The sequence below is a fragment of the Anser cygnoides genome, chromosome 5 (genome assembly GCF_040182565.1).
Source record: "Anser cygnoides isolate HZ-2024a breed goose chromosome 5, Taihu_goose_T2T_genome, whole genome shotgun sequence".
NCBI classification, from domain to species: Eukaryota; Metazoa; Chordata; class Aves; order Anseriformes; family Anatidae; genus Anser; species Anser cygnoides.
Genome location: NC_089877.1, coordinates 44295106 through 44321920, shown reverse-complemented (window position 1 = coordinate 44321920; position 26815 = coordinate 44295106). Strand labels below are relative to the sequence as shown.

The 26815-nt window shown below is 40.7% G+C and overlaps 1 protein-coding gene across 22 annotated transcripts in view; it reads right to left on the bottom strand.

The window, feature by feature from the left end:
- NRXN3 (neurexin 3) overlaps positions 1-26815 on the bottom strand; it is a 1012648-nt gene that overhangs the window by 706485 nt on the left and 279348 nt on the right. For all 22 annotated transcript variants that reach the window (XM_066997130.1, XM_066997141.1, XM_066997143.1 and 19 more), the window contains 2 exons: positions 25733-26034; positions 18966-19127 (listed from right to left, as the gene is read on the bottom strand). In XM_066997130.1, coding sequence (XP_066853231.1) covers positions 18966-19127; positions 25733-26034 — 464 coding nt within the window. The remainder of the gene's footprint in view (positions 1-18965; positions 19128-25732; positions 26035-26815) is intronic.

Genomic DNA, 26815 nt, shown 5'->3' with positions numbered 1-26815 from the left:
GGCCCAACACTATTATAGATTTAGGATCAAAGACTGTAAGTAACTCTCACACAATGGAAACCGTATCTAAGCCCTGTAAATAGTGACTATGAAAAAGAGCGCATGTGCCTTGGTGCATAACCAATTGAACATGAAATGCCTTTGTAAAGCAGTTGCTAAGAGGGCTAATGTGATTCTTTAGCGTTTAAGTATGAAAATATTAAGAAATTACAGAGAAAAGATACTGACTGTATACAGTATTAGTGAAACCATTGAATAATACTGTGCTCAGTTACCTTGTCCATGATTTTAAAAAGATGTTAAAAAGTTTCAAAGAGAAAAGAAAATTGCTACAGTGGTTTCAAGTCTTGAAATCTTATGTTAGGTACACTAATAAATTCCAACTATGTCACCAAAAGAGGCAGGTTCCAAGTTGGTCCAAACACGCTCCAGGAATCTGCATAGGGAGAAGTTTTCTGACAGAAGATGTCACCTTTAATTTAGGAGACAAAAGCATAATGAAGCGTAATCATATACAGTGGCTAGTCAAATTACAACTATTCAGTCTGAAAGTAAAGTGGAATGTTTCACAGTGAGCTAATTAACCAGTGAATTCTTTAAATCATGACAGGATGCGTGAATAGCTTAAAATCAAAAAAGGTTATATCTTGATACAGAAGTCCATCAAAAATCCCATCACTGCAATGATTTATTTTAAAGGTTCAGCTTATAAAATTTATGAAGTATTCAACGTTTTTGCTCTGTCAGATATAAATACATGAAGAACATAAGTGCTTGCATCACAAGAGGATGACAAAGTATTTTGCAATCTACAAGAACAAAAGAGGATGTTGATCAGCTACCAGGAATAAACATGCTTTCTTCCTAATTTCACAGACCTGGGTCACTTGCTCCAAAGAGTCTTAAAAGAGCTGAATGAGGAGATTTCTGATCCACTAAGGTTTATTTTTAATCTTGGAATAACAGGAAGCTAATAGATGAACAAAGGAACGTTATGTTGTGTTCATGTTTTAAAAAGCCAAACAGAACAAGATGTATAACTGTAGAAGGGTTTAGCCTGCAGTAAACATCAACCCTGAAGGAAGTAAAACAAAAGCTTCTATCCAATGCGCTTAATAAAAATATTAAAGGATAAGAATACAATACTTAGTGTCATTAGACCTTCCTCTGTGTAAAATGAGTTTCTGTCAAATAAACCTGGTATCATATAAATCACAATGGTAATGGCTTAGATGAAATGTTTTTAAAGACATTTGACTGAATATCACAAGACAGTTCAGCTTAAATTAACACTATACAAGAGCTAACCAGGACGTGATAGTAGATAGATGGTCTTACACTGACAGTCTTGAAAAGTAGTTGTCAGTAGGGCATCATTACTGAGAAGAGGCATTTCTCATGCACCATATGGATCTATATTTGGAGCACAAGTATTAAACATTTTATCAATTACTTAGACATAAATATAAAAAGCACTGAAGCTAATACTTGAAGGGAAGACCAAGTCTGACAGGGCGCTAAATACATGTAAAGACAGAGCAGTCATAAAGAGTCATCCATACAGCAGGGTAATCCCGGCCCTTCCAATCCAAACAATTTTTAAAACAGCTGAATATGAAAGCATAGGAGCTTATGGGCATGGAATAGCAGCCATGACTACAGAAGCAGGAAAGAGAAGCTACGAGAGAGCTGCACTCTGCAAAGCAACAACTTTGAAAACAATTGAGGAAACATCGGAGGAGGAAGTGTGAGCTTCCACTAAGCACTACGACCAAAGGGGCCCATTCAGTTTCAGGATATAGGACAAGAACAAGCAATAGAAGGAATGGGATGTTACTTCATGTGGTATTGGTAAGATAAGCATCAGAACACTAGGTATAAACCTAATGTCTACATTTTCTTAAAGAAAAGACTCTAAAAACTTGCAAAGGATACATCAAGTGGCTTCTACTTGATTTGAGAACTAGAATAAACTCCCTAGAGTAAGAGACAGACAAATCCGCCTGTTCAGTTTTTCAAGAGGCTTTTTTGTTCGTTTTTTTTTTTTCCAAGAGATAAACTTTTCAAAGTTTATCTAAAGAAGTGACTTAACTATTGTGAATAAGGGAAAAACACTGAATTTCTGAAACATTTTTGTTCCAATAGAAAACTTCATCACAAGAACCAGCATTTGGGAGCAACATATTGTCGGAAATTCCAGATGCATATAAAGACCAGTCTTTTAAAAGCAGAGGGCAATTATACTTCACAGCAACTTACGAAAGAAAGCAACAGATTCTGTGTTTTAATGCTTTCACATCAAGGCCAGTTAAATACAGCTCTCAAAAAGAAGCCCCAAACTACTAGATTTAATGTGGGAGAAGCAGCAGAAATTAACACTTGATATTTCTTGCTTATGAACACTCTGACACTACGCATAAAGTGGGGAAAATTATATATTGACTGAAGGCTGAGCTACCTGAGCACAGTGGTTCTTTCAAAGCCCCTGACTTTTTGAAACCCTTACATGCCACTAATCGCTCGAGCAACAACAGGACAGATGAGTGCAGATTTACTTTGAGTAGTAGGTATTTGTTTTCTGCTGAGAAACAGAACAGGAGTTAGAGCTCCTGGTTTCTATTCCTGATCCTGCCACTTGTCTGTTGGACGATTTTTCAGTTTATCTCATAATCTCTTAGTTGAGGAATTCAGTAGTTAATTAACTAAATAGCAGCAATATCTCATTTTCCAAAGAAATGATCTGTGATTTTCCATGTTTTTTTTTTATTATTATTAAGTCTCTAGTACCCAAAATGCACAGAAACCCAGGTATGAGGACAAGCCTTACTTGTCCTTAAAACATCTTCAGCAGCCCCAAATGGCGCACAGAAAAAGACAAGTACAGTACCACTGAGAGTAGCTCTTTGCAGAAACATTTTTGAGTTAATACAGCAAAGGGAACAATGGCACTCCTGGCAGGAGAAGATGGACAAGGTGACCTAGTAGGTGTTTACTATTTCTAATATCTACGATTCTCTGGAGTTTGTCCCAGTAGGGTAGTCTCTTTTCCTCCCTTTTTTACACAGCACCAGTCCACCTTTTTGAGGCAGTAAAAAACGCTCCTTGGTTTTTAAGTTTCCCTTAAAGGACAACCCCACGTAGATTCAGCACTCAGAAAAATGGCCCAGTTGGGCAGTAATAAACCTTCTTAGCAGTTACTTCCACGGTTAGAGCCACAGGGAAAGCAATACACATAATCACAAAATTCATGCTGGATGGAGAGATTCCCAAGTCCAAGCTGAAGTCTACAAGCTAGCTGTCTGCTGCTACCACAGCCCATGCTAATTTGGAGACATTTCCTTACTCTAACTGAATCTCCCTCCAAGGCTTTACACAATTCCTCATTCCATACAGGGAAAGATCGCTTGACACAGAAGGGCAGCCACCTCTGCAACAACGCTCAGAGGCAGTTTTACATCTCCACTTGTTAATATTCTCACTTGGGATCAATTACTTTGGGGATCTTAGCAATTACTAATGGCCAGAGGAACCTGAACAACCTTGCCTTCCATTTCTTTGCAGTAGTTCAGTCTAGCCCTTCCTATTGCTCATTCCAGTTAAATGAACTTCCTCAAGTGAAGCCTGCCTGACATAGCCACGTGGACATTTTTTCTCATTCAAAGGGGCAGCATTACACCTCTGATCAACACGTGGCAGTCCGGTTTTCTTCAAACCCTTCTGTCTTTGTTCCTCCATACATCTACAAATTGCTGCTTCATCTCCCCAACCCTGCACGTCCTTATACCAAATTATCTCTCTGCTCCTCTGATGTCCCAGCACTCGGCTGCCTTCCCCAGCTGTGTGCAAGCCTGTGCAAGGAACATCGCTGTGGTGTATCATGGCCTCTGATGGATCAGTACACTCTAGTTAATGCAAGGCAAAGCAAGTGCAATATCTTCTTGAAAACACTACAGGGATCTTAGAAATGGAGAAATGGTGTAGCTGCACCAGCAAATATTTACACACAACAACCTCCATATTGAATATGGCCTGCACCCTATATCTGAAAATTGCCTCAAATACCCAGGCAAATCTAACAGAACAGGTGTGTAGTGATACTCCCCCAAAACTGTTTCACGGACTCCAACAATTTGGGCCTAAGAGTTTATATGCGGGAGGCAATATCTTCATATCTTACAAAACATCTAGGGTTTTTCTTCCCCCCACAATAACACCCCACAGCAAGGATTTGTGTGACTTCACTGCACACCTGATTTGTTTTTGTTTGTTCTGAAGCCCACCCTGCCCTTTTCATTAGATGCCTCTATTTGATCTGAGAAAACACTGAACACAGTTTGATTCGTCTCCCATGCCATGCATGACTTTATGTCCCGCTAGCCTATCCTCTCACTCAATTCTGTTACAAAGAACTGTACAGTCTGTTTAGTCATTCTGTGTACAGAAGTCTCTCCTGACCTTTGGTGATCCTTGTTGCCCTTCTCTCCAGTTTTACAGTGTATTTTTGAGATTAAAAGCGCAAAATGACATTGTCCAGCAGAAAGGTTTTATTTAATGACAATGTTTTCTATATTGTTCTCTATTCCCTTCCTAATACTTCACAATGCTATTTGACCAATATTAACCACTGAGCAAATATTTTCAAGGATTTTTTTTTTTAACTAAAACATCAGAATCAACCCAAAGTCCAACATCACATATGGAAAACTGATTATTGTCTCTCTTCTACTAATCACCTCATTTTGTTTTTACATGTACTTAATTTTACCTACCACATTTGTCCAGTTATTCAGCATAGTTATGCCAATCTCTGCAGTTCTACAGACAACCCTCACCCGAATACCATCATACTCTTAGCAAAATCTGTGCCTTCTCCACCCACGTTCCTTTCTATTTATTATTCCACAAATGAACCTTCAGACCTCAGCATGGATCCCAGAGTTCTCCCCAGTGAGGCCTTTCCATGGGAAAGCTGTTTGGCCCTACATTCTGTTTTTTGCCTTCCAACCAATTCTTCCTCTGTGCAAGGACCTTCTTTCTTTACCCACTGCCTTTTTACTTCTTGAAAAGCCTTCTCGCAAAAAAAACTTCACCAAAACACTTTTGAAAGGTAGAACAGAATATTCCAAGTTGGAAGGGATCCACAAGGACCGTTAAGTCCAAATCCTGACTCCACACAGGACTACCTAAAAAATACACCATAGGTGTAAGAGTGTTTTCCAAACACTTCTTGAACTCTGGCAGGCTTGATGCCATGACTACTGCCATGGGGAACTATCCAGTGCCCAAAGGGTACATCCACCTCTAACACGTAGGGCACATCTTCCCAAACTCTCCAGTCCACGCACTTACTGATGGCTTCAGTAAATCCAAGGAATTCCCTGGTTGCCTCAGTTAAAATACAAAGCTGCAACCAGTCATAAATTCTTGGCAGCATTATCAAAGATAATCTGCTGCACTTCTTACCAAAAGGTGTCCTCATACAAACCAAGTCTTTCCATAAGCTTTAGTTGCAAAACCACGATCAAAAAGATTACTCTGAGGCAAAGGGAACACTAATGTTTATTTGCCCTCCTCTGCAGGGTGCACTGGCAAATCCAACATCTAGGAGGAATGGGGAAACAGAAATGGAACTGCATTTGAAAAAAAAATGCAGAAACCAGCTGCAGTTTCCACAGACCCAAAATTCCTAAGAAGGGACAGAAGTGATTTAGAAAATACATTCAATGTCAAAGCTGTCATCTGAATTATTAACGTGTAACGTATAGACTTTATGTGAAGCTCACAGTTGAGATGAAAGTTATTAACCTAATAACTTACATGCATAATTAATTTTTCTTGTGATATATGATTTGTGAAGTTCTAACAAAATGTGTCACAGAGGTTGTAAACAGGGAAACTAGCCTGAAGCCAGAAGAGCTAAGCATATGCTAATTAAGAGAACATACTAGAAATACATACTAAGGGAGACAATGCTACATTTCTACGTTATCCCTGATCCCACGGTAAGGAAGAATAGGAAGCATGCTCAGGCGAGGCAAGAGAAGCAGGTGCACCACGCCTGAGTAGAAGAGAAAGAAGGCATTTAGTGTTCTTGTCCACTCAGAAGAAGGCAACTTCAGGACAAATCAGCCCAGGAATACAAACTGAGAAAACAGAGGAAAGCGTTAAGCTGACAGCTTGCCTGGTTAGCTGTACAAAGCAGCAGAGGAAGAACCCTTTCTCCAGTAGAAGAACAACTTCTCAAGCTTTGCTTTACAACCAATTTCAATATTCCAGTTGTTTAACCCTTACCTGGACAGAATAAATTAACTGGATACAGCTTCTACCTAAGAAAGCTGGAAACACACAGCACTCTTGTCCTTTAGGAGCAACATGTCACAAAGATCATGGCTCAACAAACTCTGCAAAAGCTTTCACCTGTGCTACACGTGATTTTCTTCACAGTTGTTTACACCTTCAGAGATGGGTGATATGACTGTCCTTCATTTGGGAGTTAAGAGCACATACCATTGCCTAGAAGTGTCCCAGTGTCAAATTTTTCAGGATTTGCCACACTTTTAAGTCAGCAGGTAACAACGTGAGAGAAACCCTTTGTTTCCCCCATTTTGCTGCCCTCATCCTCTATGCTAGAATCTTCCCAGAAGTAGGGCAGCCAAAGATGGGGAAAAGGTTTTCGTTTCAGAGCCCGGTCAGGATTGTTCCAGTGGTTTGTCCAATCCTGCTCATAAACATGAAAACTTCTGCACTGCCCTCGTAGCATTTCACAGCAATGTTTTAGTCACCCCAAGCATTCTGAATTCCACTCCTGCATCTTTTCTCTGACAAAAGTTCAGAAATCAGCAGCGCACTTATCTTCACATCTGTTCAGGGCTTGAAATCCACTGGAGCACTTCACAACCAAAAACAAAATGAAGACGAATACTGGCAGGCAGCTGAGAAGCAGATCGGAATGGGGTGGACCTGATCAGCCTTCTAAAATCACTGGCTTCGTTCCCTGTTGCTGCTACCGCCTGATGATGGCAAGTGCATGAAAAGCAGATTGTCTGCCTACCTCCTGCCCCAATCAAGGGAACATCTTGCCTCTGGCTGGCATCTCACTGCATTCAGCTGTAGAAAAACAGGGAAATCTCAAGGACAACCAATCCAGCCAGGATGTTCTGCCAAGGCTGCTGTTCTTAGCTGAGGAAATGGTCCTCTCCATTTTCCTCAGCTAGAAAGAGGGAGAGAATATTCCCCCCCCCCAACATTATCCTAAAGCCCGCAGGTGCCAGCAATCCAAATAAACGTAGAGCAATTAACAGAATTAACACAGCTTTAAATAGCTTGGCTCACCAGATGCAGACTCCTAGCAGGGTTCTATAAAATGTAAAGTTATTACAGATAAAACCATTAATCATCTGTTCGGAGACTTGTTCTAGATGCAAAACCCATTCCACTTAAAATGGCTAATAACCAGAAAGGCACAGATTTAACGGGAATGATTACGCCATTCCCCAGCTCCATTTCTGAACAGCATTTTTCATCTCTGCCACCTTTCCCAAACCTCTGTGCTCCTTCTCCTTGCTAACACTGCTACAGTGAGAAACCTTCTCTGCTGGTATCACCACAGGTACCTCTCGGGGTGGTAAACCTAGACACAACCTCTCAGTCACCTCCAGCCTGGCCAGAGGAGCTTGGTGACTAGCACACCATGCACCACTGCTTTCCTAGATGCAGTTATTGTTCAGTTTTGTGTCATCAACCCCGTGCAGCTCACAGATAATTAATGCTCTCCTTCCAGTGCTAAGTGCTCAGCTGCTAGGATCTGTGCTTATGAATTAGAAGCATGAGTTTTCTCTCTTCTGCTGATGTGAAGTCACCAGTAGCCATGGTATGCTATACAGCAATCCTACTGACATCTCCCTAAGACCTAATAAAATGAACATATTCCTCTTTTTGTGGTATTACATCTATATCTTGCTAGCTACAAGGAGCAGGGGCAGGGGAGTTGACCTTAACTTATCTCTGAGCACTGAACTTAGCATTTCTAGCACCTCCACTTATGGAACTCACAGCTCAAAGAGTACAAAAACTTGTGGTAAGCAATTCAGAGCTTAAATTGCATCTTTCCATAGATCTGCATTATGCTCACTGATTTGCTTAGGGACCCAGATACATCCACGGTTCATTCTGAACTAAATCAATTCTGCTGGTACAGCTCGAAGGAGGAAGAAAGAACAATGCCAAACTACAGATATTCAGTGAAACAGACAACATCAATAGTAGAGCAGAGCCAGACAGCAGCAGTGACAAAGAATTAGAACAGAAAGAAAATCAGAGACAATACAAAATCTGGTTGTATCAGAAAGAGCTCGCTGCCTTTCCCATGCAGTTCATGTAACAAATGCTGCCCAATTATTGCTGCCTACATCCTCCTGTCTTACTCACACTTGACAGCTAGCTGGCTCCCTGCTACAAAGGGAGTGGTGGACCTGGGAGGAGGAGCCCAGCCCACCCAACTCAACATGCAAACCTCAGCAGCCTTTCTTGCCTCCCTTACTGGCAGCTGCTGCAGCTTGGCTTTTCAAGGCGGGCAGCAGCAGCTCAGTCTCTCCCTACTGCTCACAACACACACACGCGCGCGCACGTACACACATTTCATAGCAATAGCACAGCCTTCAGAGTCAGGCAAGGTTTGTTTAGTGGCTGCTGTTCCCAAAAACATAACACTTGTCAATTGAGAAATAAACTACTATAGCCAAAAAAGCCCACACACTAATTAAAGCTCTAAAAATCAAAACCCAGCTCTTGCATACCACAATTGAATGATCACAACCTACCTGAAAGCACAGCTAGAGTGTAATATTCACTGTTGGACACCTCTGTATTTGAAGATTGCAATAAAATGAAGACTCCAACAGGACTAAAAATAATTACCAAGAAGGCTGAGGACTTGCTAAGAGTTCCAAAAGCATACTGACATGGGGTTAAGTGAGAAGTTTTAGCCTTAAACCCAGTGGTACCTGGTCCTGCTGGTGAAGGCAGCAAATATTTTCAAAAGCAACATAACAAGCTTCATGAAAAGAAAGTGTGTTGGGCGATACAATTATAAAAGGAACGGAGTCCTTTTAACTCTTGAGCTTGGAGCAGCCACTCAAACACAGAAAAGTGTTTCTCTTATCACTATTACATCTCTGTCAAGAGTCGGAGGCCGTATCATAGCACTAGAGGATGTACTGAGCTCTGTATGCTCCATGTCATTAACTCTCTGCCTGCTGAGTTTTCAAACCCTAAGTGCCAAAAGAATAAGTACATTCTCTTTTTGCCTTCCTTGGTGATGAGCATCCGAGTCACTCTTAGGCTGACAGTGCCTATGTTATATACAAGTAATTAAACAATTTTGCAGCTGAAATTTTCAGCTGAGTTTGGTTTACAAATATTAGTTTATGGTAGGTCCTGCCTCTCCAAGCTACTTGTCTGTATTTCTATCTGACAGTATAAGATTCATCCTTAGCAATCTCTATACTGCAACATAAAGAGTGACAAATAAAAGAGTGCCTCCTACTGTTTTTTCTGACTTTTCTCACCAGAGCCAAGAGTCCTTTAAGCTCAATCAACTACCAAGCCAAGCAGGACAGGAGCAGCTCATTTTACTTTCATCCTATGCTGAGAAATCAGGCTTTGGACAGCTGAAGATAAGATCACAGCAGATAAGCACCGCCATCAACAAGGATAGGACCACATTTGGCTAATTTCCATATGAAAAAGGCAGCCAGAAATCTTTTTCCACAGTAACCTCCATGACTATCATCCACTATTCTCCTGACCACTTTGGACTCAGCCATGTTTGTCCATCAAACAATTGTACCCTGTCTTAGTTTGCTAATTCCTGAATAGAGATGGATTAGACCACATAAATTTGTAAGGATTGTTGTTTGCATATCTCCATTCTGGGTTTCCAATTACCTTTATTACGTGCCCAAAGCACACGCTATATTGCTCCAATCCCCATCACATTTTCTAAATTTGCCTATACGAATACAGTTCTACACCTGTAAACACTCCCATTTTCTGCAGAACAGCACATGGCACATCCCTTGCAGGTACAGAAGCTCAGCAGGAGTCAAGTTCATTACGCAGGAAAGAAAAGCCTGCTCCTGATGGCCCTGCTGCAAAGCAAGCCCAGATGGCCCTAGCACCAGGACCAAGGGTCACGTGTGGATGGCTCAGTCAGGAGCCTCTAACTGCTGCTGGGTAGTGGTGTGGTAGTGGTGACACCAACCCTAGGTACCTAGGACAGTGCCATCTGGAGACAGAGCTGGTTAGAGCACACAATGTTCTAGCTCCATAGATTAGATTATGAGCTTGGTGGTAGGATACATTCAAACAGCCCTTCAAAAAGATGCCTCATGCCTTCTGCACAGAAAGTTCCAACATCTGTTGGCTTATCAATGCTTGCTTTAAAATGTATGCTCAATCTACATATGTACTTCAGTAATCAAAACATTTACAAAAGAAGTAAATGGCCAAAGAGTGATGTAACTTCAGGAACTCAACGCCACTGAACTGTTGACATTCTCTTTTAAATTAATCACCCAACAAAATGTATGCACTGGGACCGACCTAGAATACCTGAAAGCTGCTGTCTGCCTGCTGATAAGAGTTCCAGAGAATAAGACATTATATTATAATAAATGTGACCTTTAATAGAACCTTATTTGTTTAATGTGAAGAGAACCATCCTAAAAAAAAAAAAAAAAAAAGTTTGTATTTCTAGGCTCACTGTCACTAGATTCTGGAGTCTTTGCTATGAATTCCATTCAAGAAAAAAATTAGGAGCTTAATGATTTTTTTCAGTACACGTGATAAAACAACATCTCCATCTCCTTTACCAAATTCAGCTGAAACTTCAGCTCCTTTCTTTACATCTCCCACGTCTTACTAAGCACAAAATTCCATCACCTCATTTTCATACTCCAATTCCTTCACTAAGGACTAATTTCACGAGGCAATTTCAATTGTTTTCCTGCTTAACAGTGCAGAGATACTCACTGAACCTTCATCTACCTTCTCTGTTTCCACTGTTGTTCTAGTACCAGCATCATCGTCACTGCTCTGAACTGCCTGCCATTAGAAGAGGAACCTTCTCTCTAGGTCTTGCTGAGTCAGACTTCCTGTATCCCATCTCATTTACAACAAAATAAATACCAGCCTTGCCTTTACTTAATTGTTTCTCTTCCCTTCACTGCCCCTGATTTTTTCACTCTGAGGTGCTGCTTGGTATAAATGATATGAAGCACTCAAACAAGAATGCTTCCGTGGCTGAGTAAATACTTTCCATGGATGTATGGGCAAGTCATGAGTACACTATTTTTTCGCTTCATACGTGGTCTGAAAGATCTGATGAAACAGTGTAGGGAAAAAGGTTGTCAGAAATAAACATGCAGTTTGATAGCGTCAGGTGAAGTGTAAGACCTCACAAGGGTTAGATAGCCACCAGCTTATTGATGACTACATTCCAGTCAGCACAGGGAGCCCCAGTAACCGCATGGAGGGTTGCAAGGGACACGTAGATGCTCAGATTAGTGGTCCAGTCAAGGCTCAGCTCAGGGACATCCTTGCCTCAACTTACCTACTTTTTCTTGTTGACAGCAGATCATATCACGCCTACAAGATCGTACATCGAACAATACAATACTACAATACTTCGAAGCTAGGGCCACTGTGATCTGAGGATCATCATCTGGGCAGGATGTTCACTTCATGAACTGGGACTAAATCACAAAAAGAGTCATGTCCTTGACTCCTTGCCAATCTTCTGAGTCCTCCCCTTACAAACAGATTGAACAGTAATTGAGGATAGCTTGTCATTTTGCAACAAACCCTCATCCAATATCATTATTTCAGCAAAACACTTGCTGCAGATGCAAATAAGCCAAGCTGATGAAAATTCTCTCCTGTGTCATGCATGATGCAAGGCAATAATGCTGGTAAAAGCCTTTCTTCTGTAACACAGGCAAGAGCTAAGCTATGCAAAGAAAAGAACCTTTCAATACTTCCCTGGCTAAAGCAAATCTGCAGCACGCTCATACACCTGACAAGACTATTGATTTGAGTTCCTGTGGGCTGGACCATTAATCCTTGCTAAAAACGTGTTATGAGAATGTGAAATATTAACCTCTGGAAAGCACATACTTGAAGAGTCTCCCCAAATCCAGCAGAAGTTTAACTGGGTCCATAACTGGAAGGAGATCATTTCCCTTTCTGGTCAGACATGAAAGAAGTCTCCTAATATGCACTACACTTGTGATGCATTTCCTTCAGAACAAAACAGAGAAACTCCCATTAGACCTTGCTCAGGTTCAAAAAAATAGCTGCAAAGTCCACTGTTTGGACTGATCCTGATCAGAACTGATCTCTTTTCAACAGTCCCCAGCCTCAACACCTGTTGCTCTGATCACTTCAGAGTAGGATCTGTTCCGGATTTCTCCATTTCCTCACCTGAGCTGACCCTTAAGAGAAAATGAAGGGACATTTCATTGCCATCAGCAGCAGTGCAGCTGGCTAGTTAAGATATACTTTTGCAGTAACCCATATGCACCTTCTGCAAACTTCTCAATTTTTTTTTAAACACTCCTCCCTTTCTCATTTTCATAGGAATGCACAAAGACATCAAAGATTAAACAAGAAGAAATTAGTAAGTGTTACTGGTAAAGATGAAAATTCCCCACAGGAACAAGGTTGCAGTAATTCCAGGAACATCTAGTATCCAGTAAGAACATCAGTCATTTGTGACTGTCAGTTCATTGTGCTGAAGATATACTCTGTTCCCGCCAGGAGGAAGTAAAGAGCAATGGAACAACAACAACAAAAAAAAAAGATGGAACTATAGGTAGGATGTCCTTGTTCTATCCACGGCTTTCCACCAGTGGCAAGATATATGATGTTGACCAAGTCATATCACATCTGTGCATCAAGTTGTAGGAACAGATGGGACCTATGAGCTAATACTGTTAATCATTATCAATTACAATTTCGGTGCAAGTATTTACTATGTAAATGGGCACAGTGCATCGAACTCTATACCACTGGATTTTCTGTGTGAGATCTTTGCCATTCACAAGGATCACAATTTAGAAAAGAAAGTTCATCGGACACTAAGCAAATACACTCCAAAATCAAAAATATGCTTTCTCCATACTCTATCTGCATCACAAAAACTCACCTCTGACCTTTGATCTCCCACAGACACTACCTAGAACTGCATCCTCTCTCTTCTTTGCTCCCTGGCTCACAGTATGGATGTAGGCTCTGTGTTGGAATGACTGCCTTGCCTTCATTTTACAGAACGAATGTTCCTCTTTTCTCCCATCCTTGCTAAATGATTCCCTAAAAAAGCCACTAGCAAAATTAACTGAATCAAATGCCTTCTCCAGAGAGGCTGACATTCATCACGCTGTTAAATGTAGCACTGGGACCATGAACCACCAGACATTTATGCCTGGTTTGAGTGGTATTATAGATCTTTTCCTACACTTGGTATGGGGTAAGTTTTACTCTAGTATTTATACGTGAGAAAAGAGGCTGGCATGACCCTATCTTTTATGGTTATAGGATGCTGTGTGCATGTAAGCATATAGGCAAGCAAAACAAGGGAGGCACAGCGCCACTCCTTCCTGGCAGCACAGCAGAGGTCAGGCAGGGCAACACACGTTCCTCTAGTATGACAAAAATGCGCTTTTAAAAACAACCCTCCTCAAAACACTTTCTTTTTCAGTGTTACCAAAGAGCCCAAGGATAGATGGGCAAGGAGCTTCAGCTCCCAGATGTCCAGTTCAGAGAGCATCTTGCCCACCTTGACTTCATGTCATGCCCCACACTCATACCAGAAAGCACAAGGTATTCTTTAATGCACACCGAAGTCTTGTAGGATTCATGCCCAAGAACGCAACATACGTTGGCAGCCATCAGGCAACCTGGGAAATATCCTATTGCCCAAATAAACAACAATATAGCCTTCCTGACTCTGAGCTAATAAACAAATACTAAATGCAAACCACCCTTGGAATTAAGCTTAGAAATATTATTTGATGACAAAACCTGTTTAACTCCCCACCCTCCCATTTTGGGTCTATTTAGAACACTCTCAGCTTCTTGCTTCCAAGTGCTTCCATTCCCACCTCTAAATTAAATCTTTCCAGCAGTGTGCTTTTTCTTAATCCACTAGCAAATTACAGCAACAATTGCTCAAAATGTTGAGCATCTGTTGCATCTCCCAAGCCACTGTATTGATGTATTTCTACAACAAGGGTACTCAAAAACATGGTGAAGGTCTTGTTGCACTGGATGCTTGACGGGTGCACAGGGAGACACGATGCTTGATTCTTCACAGGCAAAGCCTAGAGGTCCAGCAGCACAGCAACCCACCACTGCAGGGGTAATGACACTGGAAATTAAGAGTGAGGGGCACCTAAAAACTTAACAGGCCACTGGATCTGGAAATTTAGGAATAAAGGCCATCATCATCAGGGCTGTTCGGGATGCCCTGGCCAGGAATAGTAATGGGAGATGAAGATTAAGGACAAGACTTATTCTGAGGAGATTAATCATATCCAGCCTTTGGCCATGCTTTGTCTGCCTCTACACAGTACCGTTAGCCTCCCCCCCCGCCTTTTTTTTTTTTTTTTTTTTTTAATACTAGACTCCCAAATACAGATAAGAAACAGACTGGTCCCAACACAATAGAGCAGCTGGAGCAACAGTGCCAGACCAACACATGTGGGCAATTGCCATCCACATCCTAACTGCCTCCGCAGCGCAGCAGTGAAATCCCTCACACTGGTATGTGCTGACTCACCACCTCCTTTTGTGCAAAACAACAAAAACAGACAGGCCCCTCCGGGGCTCTGTTAAACTGCTGCTCTGGAACAGGATCTTGGGCACCAGGTGCTTTTGGGCTATCTGGTCTCCCTCTTAGGGCAGGACTCATAACCAAAACTTCCTCTGTCTGCCCTCTTTACACTCAGGCTGTTTTTCTCAGCCTCCATTTTTTCAGCCCTCTTTCTATGTGCTCCTCCAACCTCCTCCCCAGGGTGACACTCCACATGGAAAAATTTGTGCCCTAAACAAAAATCATATCATCATTAACGTTACTCATGCAAATAGGACTGAAAAAAAAGACCTGGCTGGTAGATAGCATCCGAGATGTATATGCAGCAACCAGGCACACTCGTGAACCATTTCAAAATCTGGCTCCTGGCAGTCAAATTGCAGACAGAAATGATCTGAGCTTTCACAGCTTTCTCCCATCACAGCCAGATGGTGCCTGACCCCTGCAATCATTTCTGCCATATTCCACCCATATGCAAACCTCACTGCTTCCATCAAGCTGTTAGTACCAATAAACATTTTTTAGAATTGAGATTTTAATAAAGCATTGATAGAAAAATGTGAGTATTTCATAAATCGTCTCTCACACATCCATTCTTTAGGGACCACCTTAGGCTCTTCTAAACCACTTCCATCTGTACTAAGCACTGCTCCAAGTAAATCAGTCTGAATGGCTGGCTCCCTAATAGAGCCTTGGGAATATTCTGATTCTCTGCCTTCCCAAATGATCAGAGACTGAAATCCAGTTTTCCCTTTTTGCCTGCACCGTCAGACTTCCCATGCAGCCTCTCTCCATATCCAGTCCTGATTACCAGAGCCTCCTCCCTGAGACTTTCTAGTACAAACAAAACATAGCTGTTAGCATTGTGTTTCTTTTTCTACCTCGGTCTGCCCATCCAGGTGTTCTTAAATATTTAAGAATCAATGAGTGGAGTTTATGCACTCATTGATTCTTAAAGCACTGTCACTCCTTCCCCAACACCCACCGAGAAAAATGCTGCTGCCCATTTGGCTCAGACATGCCTCTGTACCTGCTCCTACCCCATCTCTATACCTGGTTTCCTCCATGAGAGGAAACATCAGATTCTCCCCAAAGTTCATCTAGAGTAATTTATCTTAAGACTGATGGTCCAGGAAGCCTTAGATTTTGCAAATACGAGGCAATGCCCATGTTTGATGTCTATGTACTGCACTATTTGCATATTCTGCCTTTTAAGTTTTAATGAAAAAAAGCTATTTTTTCCAGTCTTGCTCCCTCATTACAGTGCCAGGTACATTGCAACACTACCAGGATGGTTGCAGAGATCTGTAAAACACAGCATACCATATGATGGGACATATTTAATTTATATTAAAATGTTAAAAAAAAAACCTTCAAATTCAGTACATGGATTTATGATTTGGGTATATTGCAAGATATACTCTGTGGTGAAAAGAGGATACACTGGCTCACACAGTTCGAGAAGAACATGGTCACTTTCACCAGGGCTTATCTGGGTACTGCGGCCAGGGAGCTCTGAGGAACCTCTGAGTGGCCAGGCTCCTCCTAGTCAAGGTTTAGACTCGGGCCATATGAAGCAACCACCCTGACAGAGCTGCCCAGGCTTCTCCCAGCAACCCCAGCTGACTGGAGAAGCCCTACCCAGCTGCAGAGGGGCAGAGAGGGTCATTACGCACTCTGCCCCATTGCATTTCAGCACCTGGATGAAGTGGGAAGACAATGCTCCACTCGAGGAGCCCTCTTAGCCACCCCTGTGAGCAGTTTGGTTGCTGTACTGGGTGGCTCACACAATCTACATGAAACAAGAGAGGTTATAGGGTGAGGACAGAAAGTTTCACCCCAAAGTCTGCATCAATTCCTTGCCTTCCTAGGAAAGCAAGATAGCCCAGGGACAATATTTGCTGTTATGGTCTATCCTACCAGCAGTATCAGTGCTAACTCATTCTGAGGCCTGAGGGCTCTGGAAGAACCATGGGCTGGCAATGCAGTGTTCATTACAAACGTGGCTTTCTTTTGAAATGTTACATTTCTCCATTTATCCCATTTCCAAGTGTCTCCTCATCACAATCCTGCACTACACATTTATGTTTGGTGAATTATATATACTCTATGTCCTCAGAAGCCATTTTGCACATATTTTCACAGCAGCTGAAAGCACCAGTGGGCCACTACTAAGAACAGGTTGCTATTAAGCAGGCTGTAGCTCAAAACCAGCCAGCAACAGCCTGTCTGTAAGTCTAGACAGTTCCTCATACACTTCTCCTGTCACTGCCTAGTCAAGTGAAGATTACAAAGCACATTCTGATTATCTGCCTTCTCCCTCTTCCTCTCATTCTTAAGTGGTTGCTTGTTTTTTTTTCACACAGAGTATTATAAGACTGGGACGGCTATGTAAGCAGCTCTTAGCACATTGTGCAAGCTAATAGAATACAAATGATTATATAAATAATAAAGCTGCTGAAGATTTTCTTGTCACTGCTTTCTCTGCTCCATTGGCTTGACTTAAAGCACACATAAAACGGCCTCTGCTAAGTGTTATGTTCATAGCATCCATAAATAAAATTAAGATCCTGATTTAAAGAGACACTAAGAAGCTGTATCGCCTCTTGATTTCAATCTGGGATGCTCAGTGCCTATGAAAATCAGGCCCAAGGCTCTAAGGATGAAAACAGAAGGATTTGATGCCTGTATGACAGCTTGTATTCAGCAGGGCAGTTCCATTTCCTATGTAAGATGCTCACACGCTCATTTCCAGCATACATGCATCTCCCTAACTAATGCAGATGTCTGGCAGGACAGCAGCTCCACACCGACAGCCATCACTCACATCAGCAGACTGGCACAGGAGATACAACCCCTGACACCACAAGTCAAGCATCTGTAGGATGGTAACTTGTCAGGCAGTTACAGCCCTAGAACAACATCTAGCTCAGCACTGCTGTTTCCATGACTCCTGCATGAAAACTCGGCTCAGCCTCCCCTCCGATATTAAATGTTCACACCAAGAGATATTATGACAACCCTCCTGTCTGCATATAAAATGAGACCCACCCTGCCACACCCTGTAAAAACAGAATTACTATAAAATCACAACATAGGGAGTTTCTTGCAGCAAACTCTTATTCCAAACTAGCTAGGAAGCTGACCGACAGAAAACTTAAGCTGTTTTTTCAGTTAGCTTTCTATAGCACATTTTGGGGATGTTGACATACATATCACCATTAATGACAGCGATCATCACAAATTCTGATAAGAGAATTAGGAAAGATGACAAATGCGGACATCAGGCCACAACACCTGCACAGAGCATAACCCCAAACAACTGCACCAAGTTTCAGAATTTGGCTGTGGCTTTGTCATTTATTATTTTATTCTTGTTACTATTTTCAAGGAACACTAGTCTATTATTCTGGTTCCTGCTGCCAGCCAGGCGCTCCAATCTCTGTTACCCACGTGTGGATTTTCTCAAAGTTGTAGATTAACTACGTGACGGGGGCAACCAGCCAGTGTGAGACAACATGGCTTTGGAAGCCAGCTAACTATTCATGGCCAATGCAGTGGTGCTCTGCTGCATGGACTTACCAACACAGTATGCTTCAAGTCCACAGGTCGCATTATTGCTCTATCTGCATTATGCTCTCAAGTCGCAACTCTTTTCACCTAATTTGCATACACATTTTATATTATCTTCATCTTTCATTTTTCCAGTTTATCCTACCCATGTATCTTCCTGGAAAACTCACAACTGACTACATTCCTAGGTAAAGTCCAGGAGCTTAAAAATGATCCCAAATATACATCTAGTGATGATTTTCCACCCAAAAATCTGCTTTAAGCCTTTTTTGTTGTTGTTATTGTTATTTTTTATTTTTCTTATAATCCAAGCACCAGAATTTTTTTGACCATAAGCTCATGACTTTTGCAGCTGATGCCTTCTGTCCAGCTGAATGACAAGTTTATCCTTACATTGACATTGCAGTATCAGCGTGAAATTTATCATGACGGAAAGACATTGAGAGTGCAATGACAGGAGGGAAAAAGTAATGATTTTGAGAAAGAAAAAGCACAAAAACAATAATTCATTTGAAATACTTACCTCTTTCAGGCAACCCATGAAGTTGTTGCTTACTGGAGAGCCAGGTAAGTCAGCAGTACTGGGGCTCCCTCCCACGTAGAAGAAGTCATCTGAGCCCAGCATGGTGTAGTCCTCCTGTGTATAGCCCGTGGTGGTAAGGATGCCATCCACAGAGATGGTCACCTGTTCAAGGGACACAACGGACAAAAAAATCCAAGCAATGACCTTACAATCCTGAACAGACCAAGTCACCTCCCTTACATTTTTATGTTGGTTTTATTAAAGATTTTGTTGAGATTTGGTTTTTGTGGGTTTTTGAGAGGTTTTTTTTGTTGTTGTTGTTAGTTCAACCAAGCTCCATTTTCTGGTCTGCTTCACCCACAATGGAAATGCTTCACCATCTGCTTCTCCCTTTCTGCTATATCAGCACTTTCAGGCTGAGCCAGCAGTCTACCCATTGAGATGCTTGCAGTCTACTCAGGCCAGAAAATGGAACTGTCCTTGAAAAAGATTTCTCATATTAGTTGATTTTATGATTAATTAGTATTTATTTTAATGATTACAGTTAGTTATGGTTGTTAGTAAAAAAAGCACTAATGAAGACGAGGTTGGTATTTTTTATTTTTTATGTTTCTTTTGCTCACAGCACACTGACGGTCATGCATTCAGGGAGGGGTGGGGAGAGGATCTCACTTTCAATACATTATGGATGTGCATGCCATGTACCTAGAGACACAAACACCCACCACCCACCACAAAAATAAAATTAAAAGAAAAAATTATATTTTACAAACTAACTCAACCAAAATATAAGTACAAAAGAAATCAAAATAAAATAAATCACAATAAAATAAATCAACTGCACACCAATGAGAGAGAAAGAGAAAGAAGCAGAGATGAGAAAGAAAGAAAGAAAACACAAAGCATGCACATACTGCGCTCTGATATGTCATGCTATTATATCTGGAGCCCAGAAAGATGAGAGGAAAAAAAAGATAGCACAGAGAGAGTGAGAGAGGAAAAACTATTTCACACTCGCATGCAACCAAAAATAAAAATACCAAACAAACCCCATAATAATCCAACAAACTCAAAAACAAACAGTAAAGTCCCCAAAACCTCTAACCCCAAACACATGGCGAGTGAAGGGGAACAGAAGGAGAGGGAGAGAGAGGAGCAAGTGAATTTGATGTGTTTTGCTTATATGTTGTTAGTGGTTTGAAGGGAAGATGGAGGAAAGTATATTGAGGCCAGTAGGAGACGGGCGAGTCACCAGACGTGGACATGCCATGCAGAGTGTGTACTGAAACAAACAACCGGCTGAGCTCCTTTCGGCCACGGCAGGTGGAAAGTCAGAGAGAGAGAGAAAGTGAGAGAGGCAGGAGGAGAGAAAGAGGAGGGAGGGAAGTGGGGGAAAGTGGGGAGAAAGAGGACAACTCCGGCCACTTTGCCTATAAGAGCCGTTGCCACAACAAAAGGATGAGAGAAAAAGAGAGCCTTCACCACCACGGACTAGAGGCCCTGCAATGGTTCTGATCCAGAAACCTTCAGAGTTTTTTTTTTTAAAAATAAAAATCGAAAGGGGATAAAAAAAGAAGAAAAAAACAAGAGAGAAAGCTAAACTCAAGAGCAAAGAAGAAAAAAAAATATCACTGGAATACAAAAGATGAACTAAATAGGGAGGTGAGAAAACCAATGAGAGAAATGTCAAAACCCCATTTCCAGAATATTTGTGTTTATTGCTTGTTTTATTCATGTTTTTCCATTAAAAAATAATAATAAAGAAAAAGAAATGTGTTTTCAGTGAAATCAAAATAAAATTAAAGAAGTAAGTATAAAGGAGGGGGGATAAAGGGGAGTAGGGGAAGGAAAAGGCAGGTAACACACGGCAAACCCAAAAAAAGAGACAATAAGAATGATATCTACCAGACAATGTAGTTTGTTTACCATAGCGTGTCCAATGCCTGAGTGCTTTGCGGAAAAGGGGGAAGAAAGGAAATTAAAAAATCGTGAACAGAACGATTGTTAATTAAAATAACTAAAAGCAAAGATGAGTCGTTAGGGTGTTAGTACATTAGTTGGTTAGTAAAAATGACACATTGCATGAATGGTCTAGTGTTAGTCTTTCAAAAAAAGGCGTGGGGCACCTGACACACACAAAGTGAGAAAGAGGACAATATGACCAGGACTCTATGGGGAACCATGCCATCTACTCTGTAAAGAAGAAGGGTGCTGCCCAGTCTTCCCACCCTGGTATTAGTCATTAACTTCAACTCTTATATACATTATCCAGAACTAAAGCAAAATATACTTACCTTGCAGATACCCATGAAAGTGTTTCCCCCAACCTTTCCCTCAGAGTTGCGTACACTAGTTTTCCCCTCCAGCACAAATCCAACCATGACTCCCCTTCTTCCACCCACCATCATCTCTATATTCTTGTTTGTCTTTCAGGCCTCACTACTCTCACGTGTCATGGAGAACCAGAGGCAGGCCAATATTTCTTTGGCTGGAGAATACAGCTGAAGACGAGTCCAAGACTGAGTCTGTCCTTACAAGTTTCTCAGTCTGCAGGTTTCTTTACAGCAGGTGAGTTTTTGACTTTTAGGAGAAGCATATAAAAATGTGTGCAGTTTGGTGTTTGTGTCACCTGAGCACATAGGGGTTGAACATCTCCTCTGTTAGGAAGAAATATGTTGAGAAATTGTGTAGGATGAATTCTGTCACTTGCATCAAGGTTGGAAAACAGAAGATTGATGGTATTTATTGTGTCTCTTGTTTTACTGCATCTATATTACAGAGCAAGGAGAATTCATCAACTAGTGCTTTAGTTTAGCACAGCTCTGCAGATGCTTTGTTAATCCCTCCAAAGGTACACAGATGCCAGCTTCTTCAACCTACACATTTCTTGCTCGCTTTTTAGCAGCTGAGGAGCTCAAGATCTCCATAGCAAATTTTGCAGGGTGACTAGCTTCAGTGCTAATATAGAAGTGCAGCCTATGGAGGCTCCAACTCCTTGTCACATTTGCAATCAAAGTTTGTAAGAATAACAGTAAGTTACACAAGGAAGATCTATGCTGCCTCGCATAAAAGCCATCTTGCAAATTTCAAAGAGTTGTGCATTGACATTACTGTGTTAGGAATCCCATTTTTACAAACAAGGAAGTTGGGATTTGGCATGGGGGGGAGGGGAAGAGCATGGTCAAAATGATGAGGAGCATCAGCAGCAGAGCTGAAGACAGGGTTGGGTAGCCTGACCTTCAGTCTCCTCTGCTCCTTCAAACCACACTGCCCCAAACACACTCTGAAAGTCCTGGTAAAATACAGCCATGATCCTATTTCTAGTAAAGGTTTCACACAGAGCAGAAACGGGGCTTAGTTTTAACTGAAATAATAAGATAAATAAACAAGGAGATTTGCTTTGACATTAACAATCACTACTCAAGGGAATCTGTGGGTTCACATGGTTTGTCTCTAAGGAGATTAACTGCTGTGATAGTCATTTGATCAAAAAAAGAGGAAGCACTTAGTACGCTACTAGATTAACTACAAAACATTTAACAATTCCAAAACGTACTGGGCAAAAGTCCAGCTATTTAAAGTTCTGTTCTAATTCCAGGAAAAGCCAAAAAATTATGCAAATCCCCCTCCCTTCTCTCGTCCCCAAAAAGAGCAGAGAAGACTAGATGGCATCTTAATGTTCCCAATAATCCATTTACCTGGAATTGTTTTAGCTTTGGATCATATTCTTGGAATTTCTAATTTATTTTAAAGTTTAAGCCTCAATATTCATGGGCAATTCTTAGGTGTTGGGTTTTTGTTTGGTTGTTTTCTTTGAGGAAACTTGGACATAGCTGGAAACAAGACTTCCAAGTGACCTACATAATGTTGCAAGTTTACAGGTCTATTTGTGTCAGTAAAGATGCAGAGTAGGTAATCTATTACATACAAAATTATATAGGATGTAATGAACAAAAAAGTATACAATTTTTTACCTTGTAAATAATCTATTTTGACTTTATTACATTTTCTATATGAAGAAATTAAAGGACTTCTCATAAATTAATAGATGAACGTTCATAGCCTTAAAAGGTCAATACAAAATGACCAATCTCAGATGTGTCCTGAAAAACGTCTATAGCAGATATTAACTAAATATCAATCAAACTTGTTTTCAAACTCTTTATCCTAGAGCTTGAATGGTTTTAAGACTTCTTCATCCCCGGTAATATCAATTAGCAGTAAGAATGCACAGAACCTAACAGGAAGGCTAAAGCGTTTAAGACTTGCCTTTATTGAAACCTCATGTTTAAACTTACCAATATTTTTTAGATGACAGCTTTCACGACTAGCAGGATTGCTTCTCCTCAAGGCCTCATCAGTTCCAATTTCTAGGTACTTTTAGATTCTGAGTATATGTCATCATTTTGAGACCAAACTTGGCCAAAAGTTAAAACAGAAGTATACAGGAAAAAATTCCAAAAAAAAAAAAAAAAGAAAAAATCCAGCCTTATTGACATTTTTGGGTTGAACTGCATTCTATCATACCTGTTGCTAGAACTGGACCACAAATTATCTCTGCTATTTATTTTTTATTTGTTTTTAAGATTGGTCTTCCTTTGGAAAGATCACAGCCATCTTATTAAAACATCGTCTCTCTTGCCAAGTCAAGTTGAACCCTTTTAAGAATTCTGGATCACAGGAAAACATTCATAGTCAATAGACCAGGAGGATTAGAAAATTCCAGCGCTGCTTAACTGGCAAGAGGCTCACCAAATTCCTTTTAATTGACAAAACACTGTCCTGATCTAATCAAAGACAAAGAGGCATAGACATATTTCTATTTAACCATGGACTCAAAAAATACGAAATCACTAGCTGAAAGATTAAGAAAGAGTGAGAGCTTCCCATCCACAGTTTTGTCTGGAATCCTTCCCCACTTTCTACTACTTCAAGATCCAAAGCAAACCTGTCATGAAGCAAGGATGCATTTTGCTTCAGGCTCATTTTCTCATTGAAAACTAATTTCTAACAAAAACAAAAGGCATGATTAACTAAAATGACCAGTAAACTACACTGAGATATTCAGAGACCAGCCATTCTGACACCATCTGAAAATAAGAAACACGTAAAATAAAGCAGTATTTTGGGCCCTTCCAGACTGACAGACCTCAACCAGTTGGTGTATCTCCCTGTACTAGACTGATGGGAGCATTTGCAAAAAATAGGATCATTAAGACCCATCCACTGCATTAGAAATTAAATCTGCATCTGCGTATAAACTAGTGAAAATAGACTAATCCTGCCATCAGCAAGAACCCTGCAGTCTCATGAAAGTTTGGCAACAGATTTGTCATCAAACCACCAAACATCCTGAAAATGTAGAAATATAGGAATTCACATAGGAAAGACCTTTACCCTCAAACCCAAATATTTAACAGACAGATGTAAAATAGCTACAACAGAAATTATCCACTAACATCTGTTGGTAAAGACTGTTTCTGGTCCCTGGCACTGATACTCACAGATAGACCTATACTCATACCTTTTTTTTTTTTCCGCTACGGTAAAACATTACCACAAAAGCTGTTTTCTCAGCAAAAGATGTTATATTAACTTGAATAAAACTATTAAAGGTTGTGTTAATATTCACATTAATGAGCAAATAGATCACTTCTTTGTCACAAATTGATTTTAAAATTTCAGTTTACAAGCTATTTCTGCTGCCTCCACCGATCAGCATGACACCAAATAACTCCTATCCACAGTGTAAACCCCATTTATCACGTGGAGTGACTTGATATATTCACTAACTTTCAGAGCAAGGTTATTTAATTTTATCTTATCTATTTATGTCGGAATTTATATTTCATAAGGAAGGCTTCAGGATTTTAAGGCTAGCCTACTACCAAATACGTCACCTGGTAGAGTTGTCTGCTTAGAAAGGCAGCATGCAAATGCGCAAAATTACAGTGGTAAAATCAGACAAAACTTTTCCAAAGTGGAATTGTAGGGTGTTGGGTTGGTCTGGGTTTCATTGGCTTTTTTGATCCTTCCACTTTTCCAGTCCTCACAGCCAACGGAAGAGTCTCATAGGCAGAGACACAAGAAATAAAGTAGAATCTCATTATAGAAAGAATGGGAAAAATAAACAAGAAGAAAAGAAGAACAGAGAATCAAGAAGACTCAAAGACTCAGGCCAATTAATTCAAAAGCTATAAAGGTAAAATAATTACACACATACCCACCAGCCTGCATACCTGCACACTTGCATGCACACACAAAAGAAAAAAAAAGTAAAGGAAAAATAAAGATTTCCAGAATTAGAATTATGATGTCATGGCAATGGCTAGACAAATTAACAAAAATTAAAGAAAAAGGATAGAGGTGTAGAGCGTTGGCTGCTAGAAAAAAAAGATTCCATTCCCACAGTAATTAAACGCAACAAGAATATTACTGATAAGATTGAATCATAATTAAGGAAATAATAAAATAAAAAATGCAGAACAAAAATAGAGAAAAGAAAAAGGGAGATGAAAGTAAAGTTATGGCACAACATTATTATTAAATCAAACCAAGAAAAACAGAAAATTAATAAAGTGGAAATGAAGATATCACATTGGGGATAAATTCCCATTAACTAACTTTTTTTCATTGTCCTTTAGATATTGATATCCAGAGAAGGAGAAACTCCAGCAATCCCACCAAACATCCCCATTACTCCCCTCCACTTTGCCCCTGTCGAAATAGAACAGTTTTCCCCAGCATTTTCTCCCCATCACCATTACCTGCCGCAAGTTGCGCGTCACCTTAACGTCGTGCCACGCGTTGTCATTGAATTTGCCATTGACAGGCTCCACAATGGCCTCGAAGGCCCCAGACCCCAGGTTAATGACCAGCGAGACCGCGCCGTCTTTCAGGGCCAGGTTGACATAATCAGCAGACTTGCCGGTGTGCAGAATGAGCCCGTTGCGTTGCCACGTCTTGAAGGACAGAGTGATCTCATCGCTGCTGCTCTGGATGGGGTTTTGAGACAGGTCATAGCAAAGGTATTCGGAACCACGGAAAGTGGCCATGTTCTCATCTCGCGCTGGAAAAAGAAGGGAAACAGAAGAACTGTTTAGTCATTAGCCAAGGAAAGATTGAAGCCAGCTATGAAATTTCTGAGAATTCCCACAGCACTGTTAATGTTCTGTACAGCCATATATCATGACATGCTAATGACTGTACGGCTCCTGTTGCAGTATGGCTATCAAGAGAATTAACAGCAGGGTCCTCAGTACCCATAAATTTCAGTGCTATGTTTTCAGTTTCACTGCAGCACTGCCACCGCAGGGACCATTCACAAGTGTGCAGCAGAGCCTAGAATAAGTACATTTAAAGACACTGCTGAAAGACACTGTACATCCTTATCAGGAGAATGATAGAAAATTCTGATATTAACAACATGACCATCACGTGTTGTTCCAAGAGGAACCAAAGTCTCCCAAATACTGATATTTAGCTTCCTTGCTGAATTCAATGGTCTGCTTTTAACCTATCTGCTAGGCAATCTAAGATAGGCACCAAAATATAATCTCCACAGAACTTCCCCTTTCTTTCAACTTAATGAGATCAAGCAGACAAGAAAGCCAAAGCGTCCTATAGTTTCCTTCTTTGAAAGTATGAGAGAAGTCCACACAACACACATTTGTCCATAGCTGTAAGAAATAATACTGTTGGTAAACATGTCCCAGAACTTTGTCCGATCACCTTATCCAGAGAATCTTTACTAGGCATGCTTTTAATATAGCAAAAATAAACATGGGCGATTTTTCATAGCATGTGACATTAATTATTTCCTCGTTTTATAAAAATGAATAAACAGATTT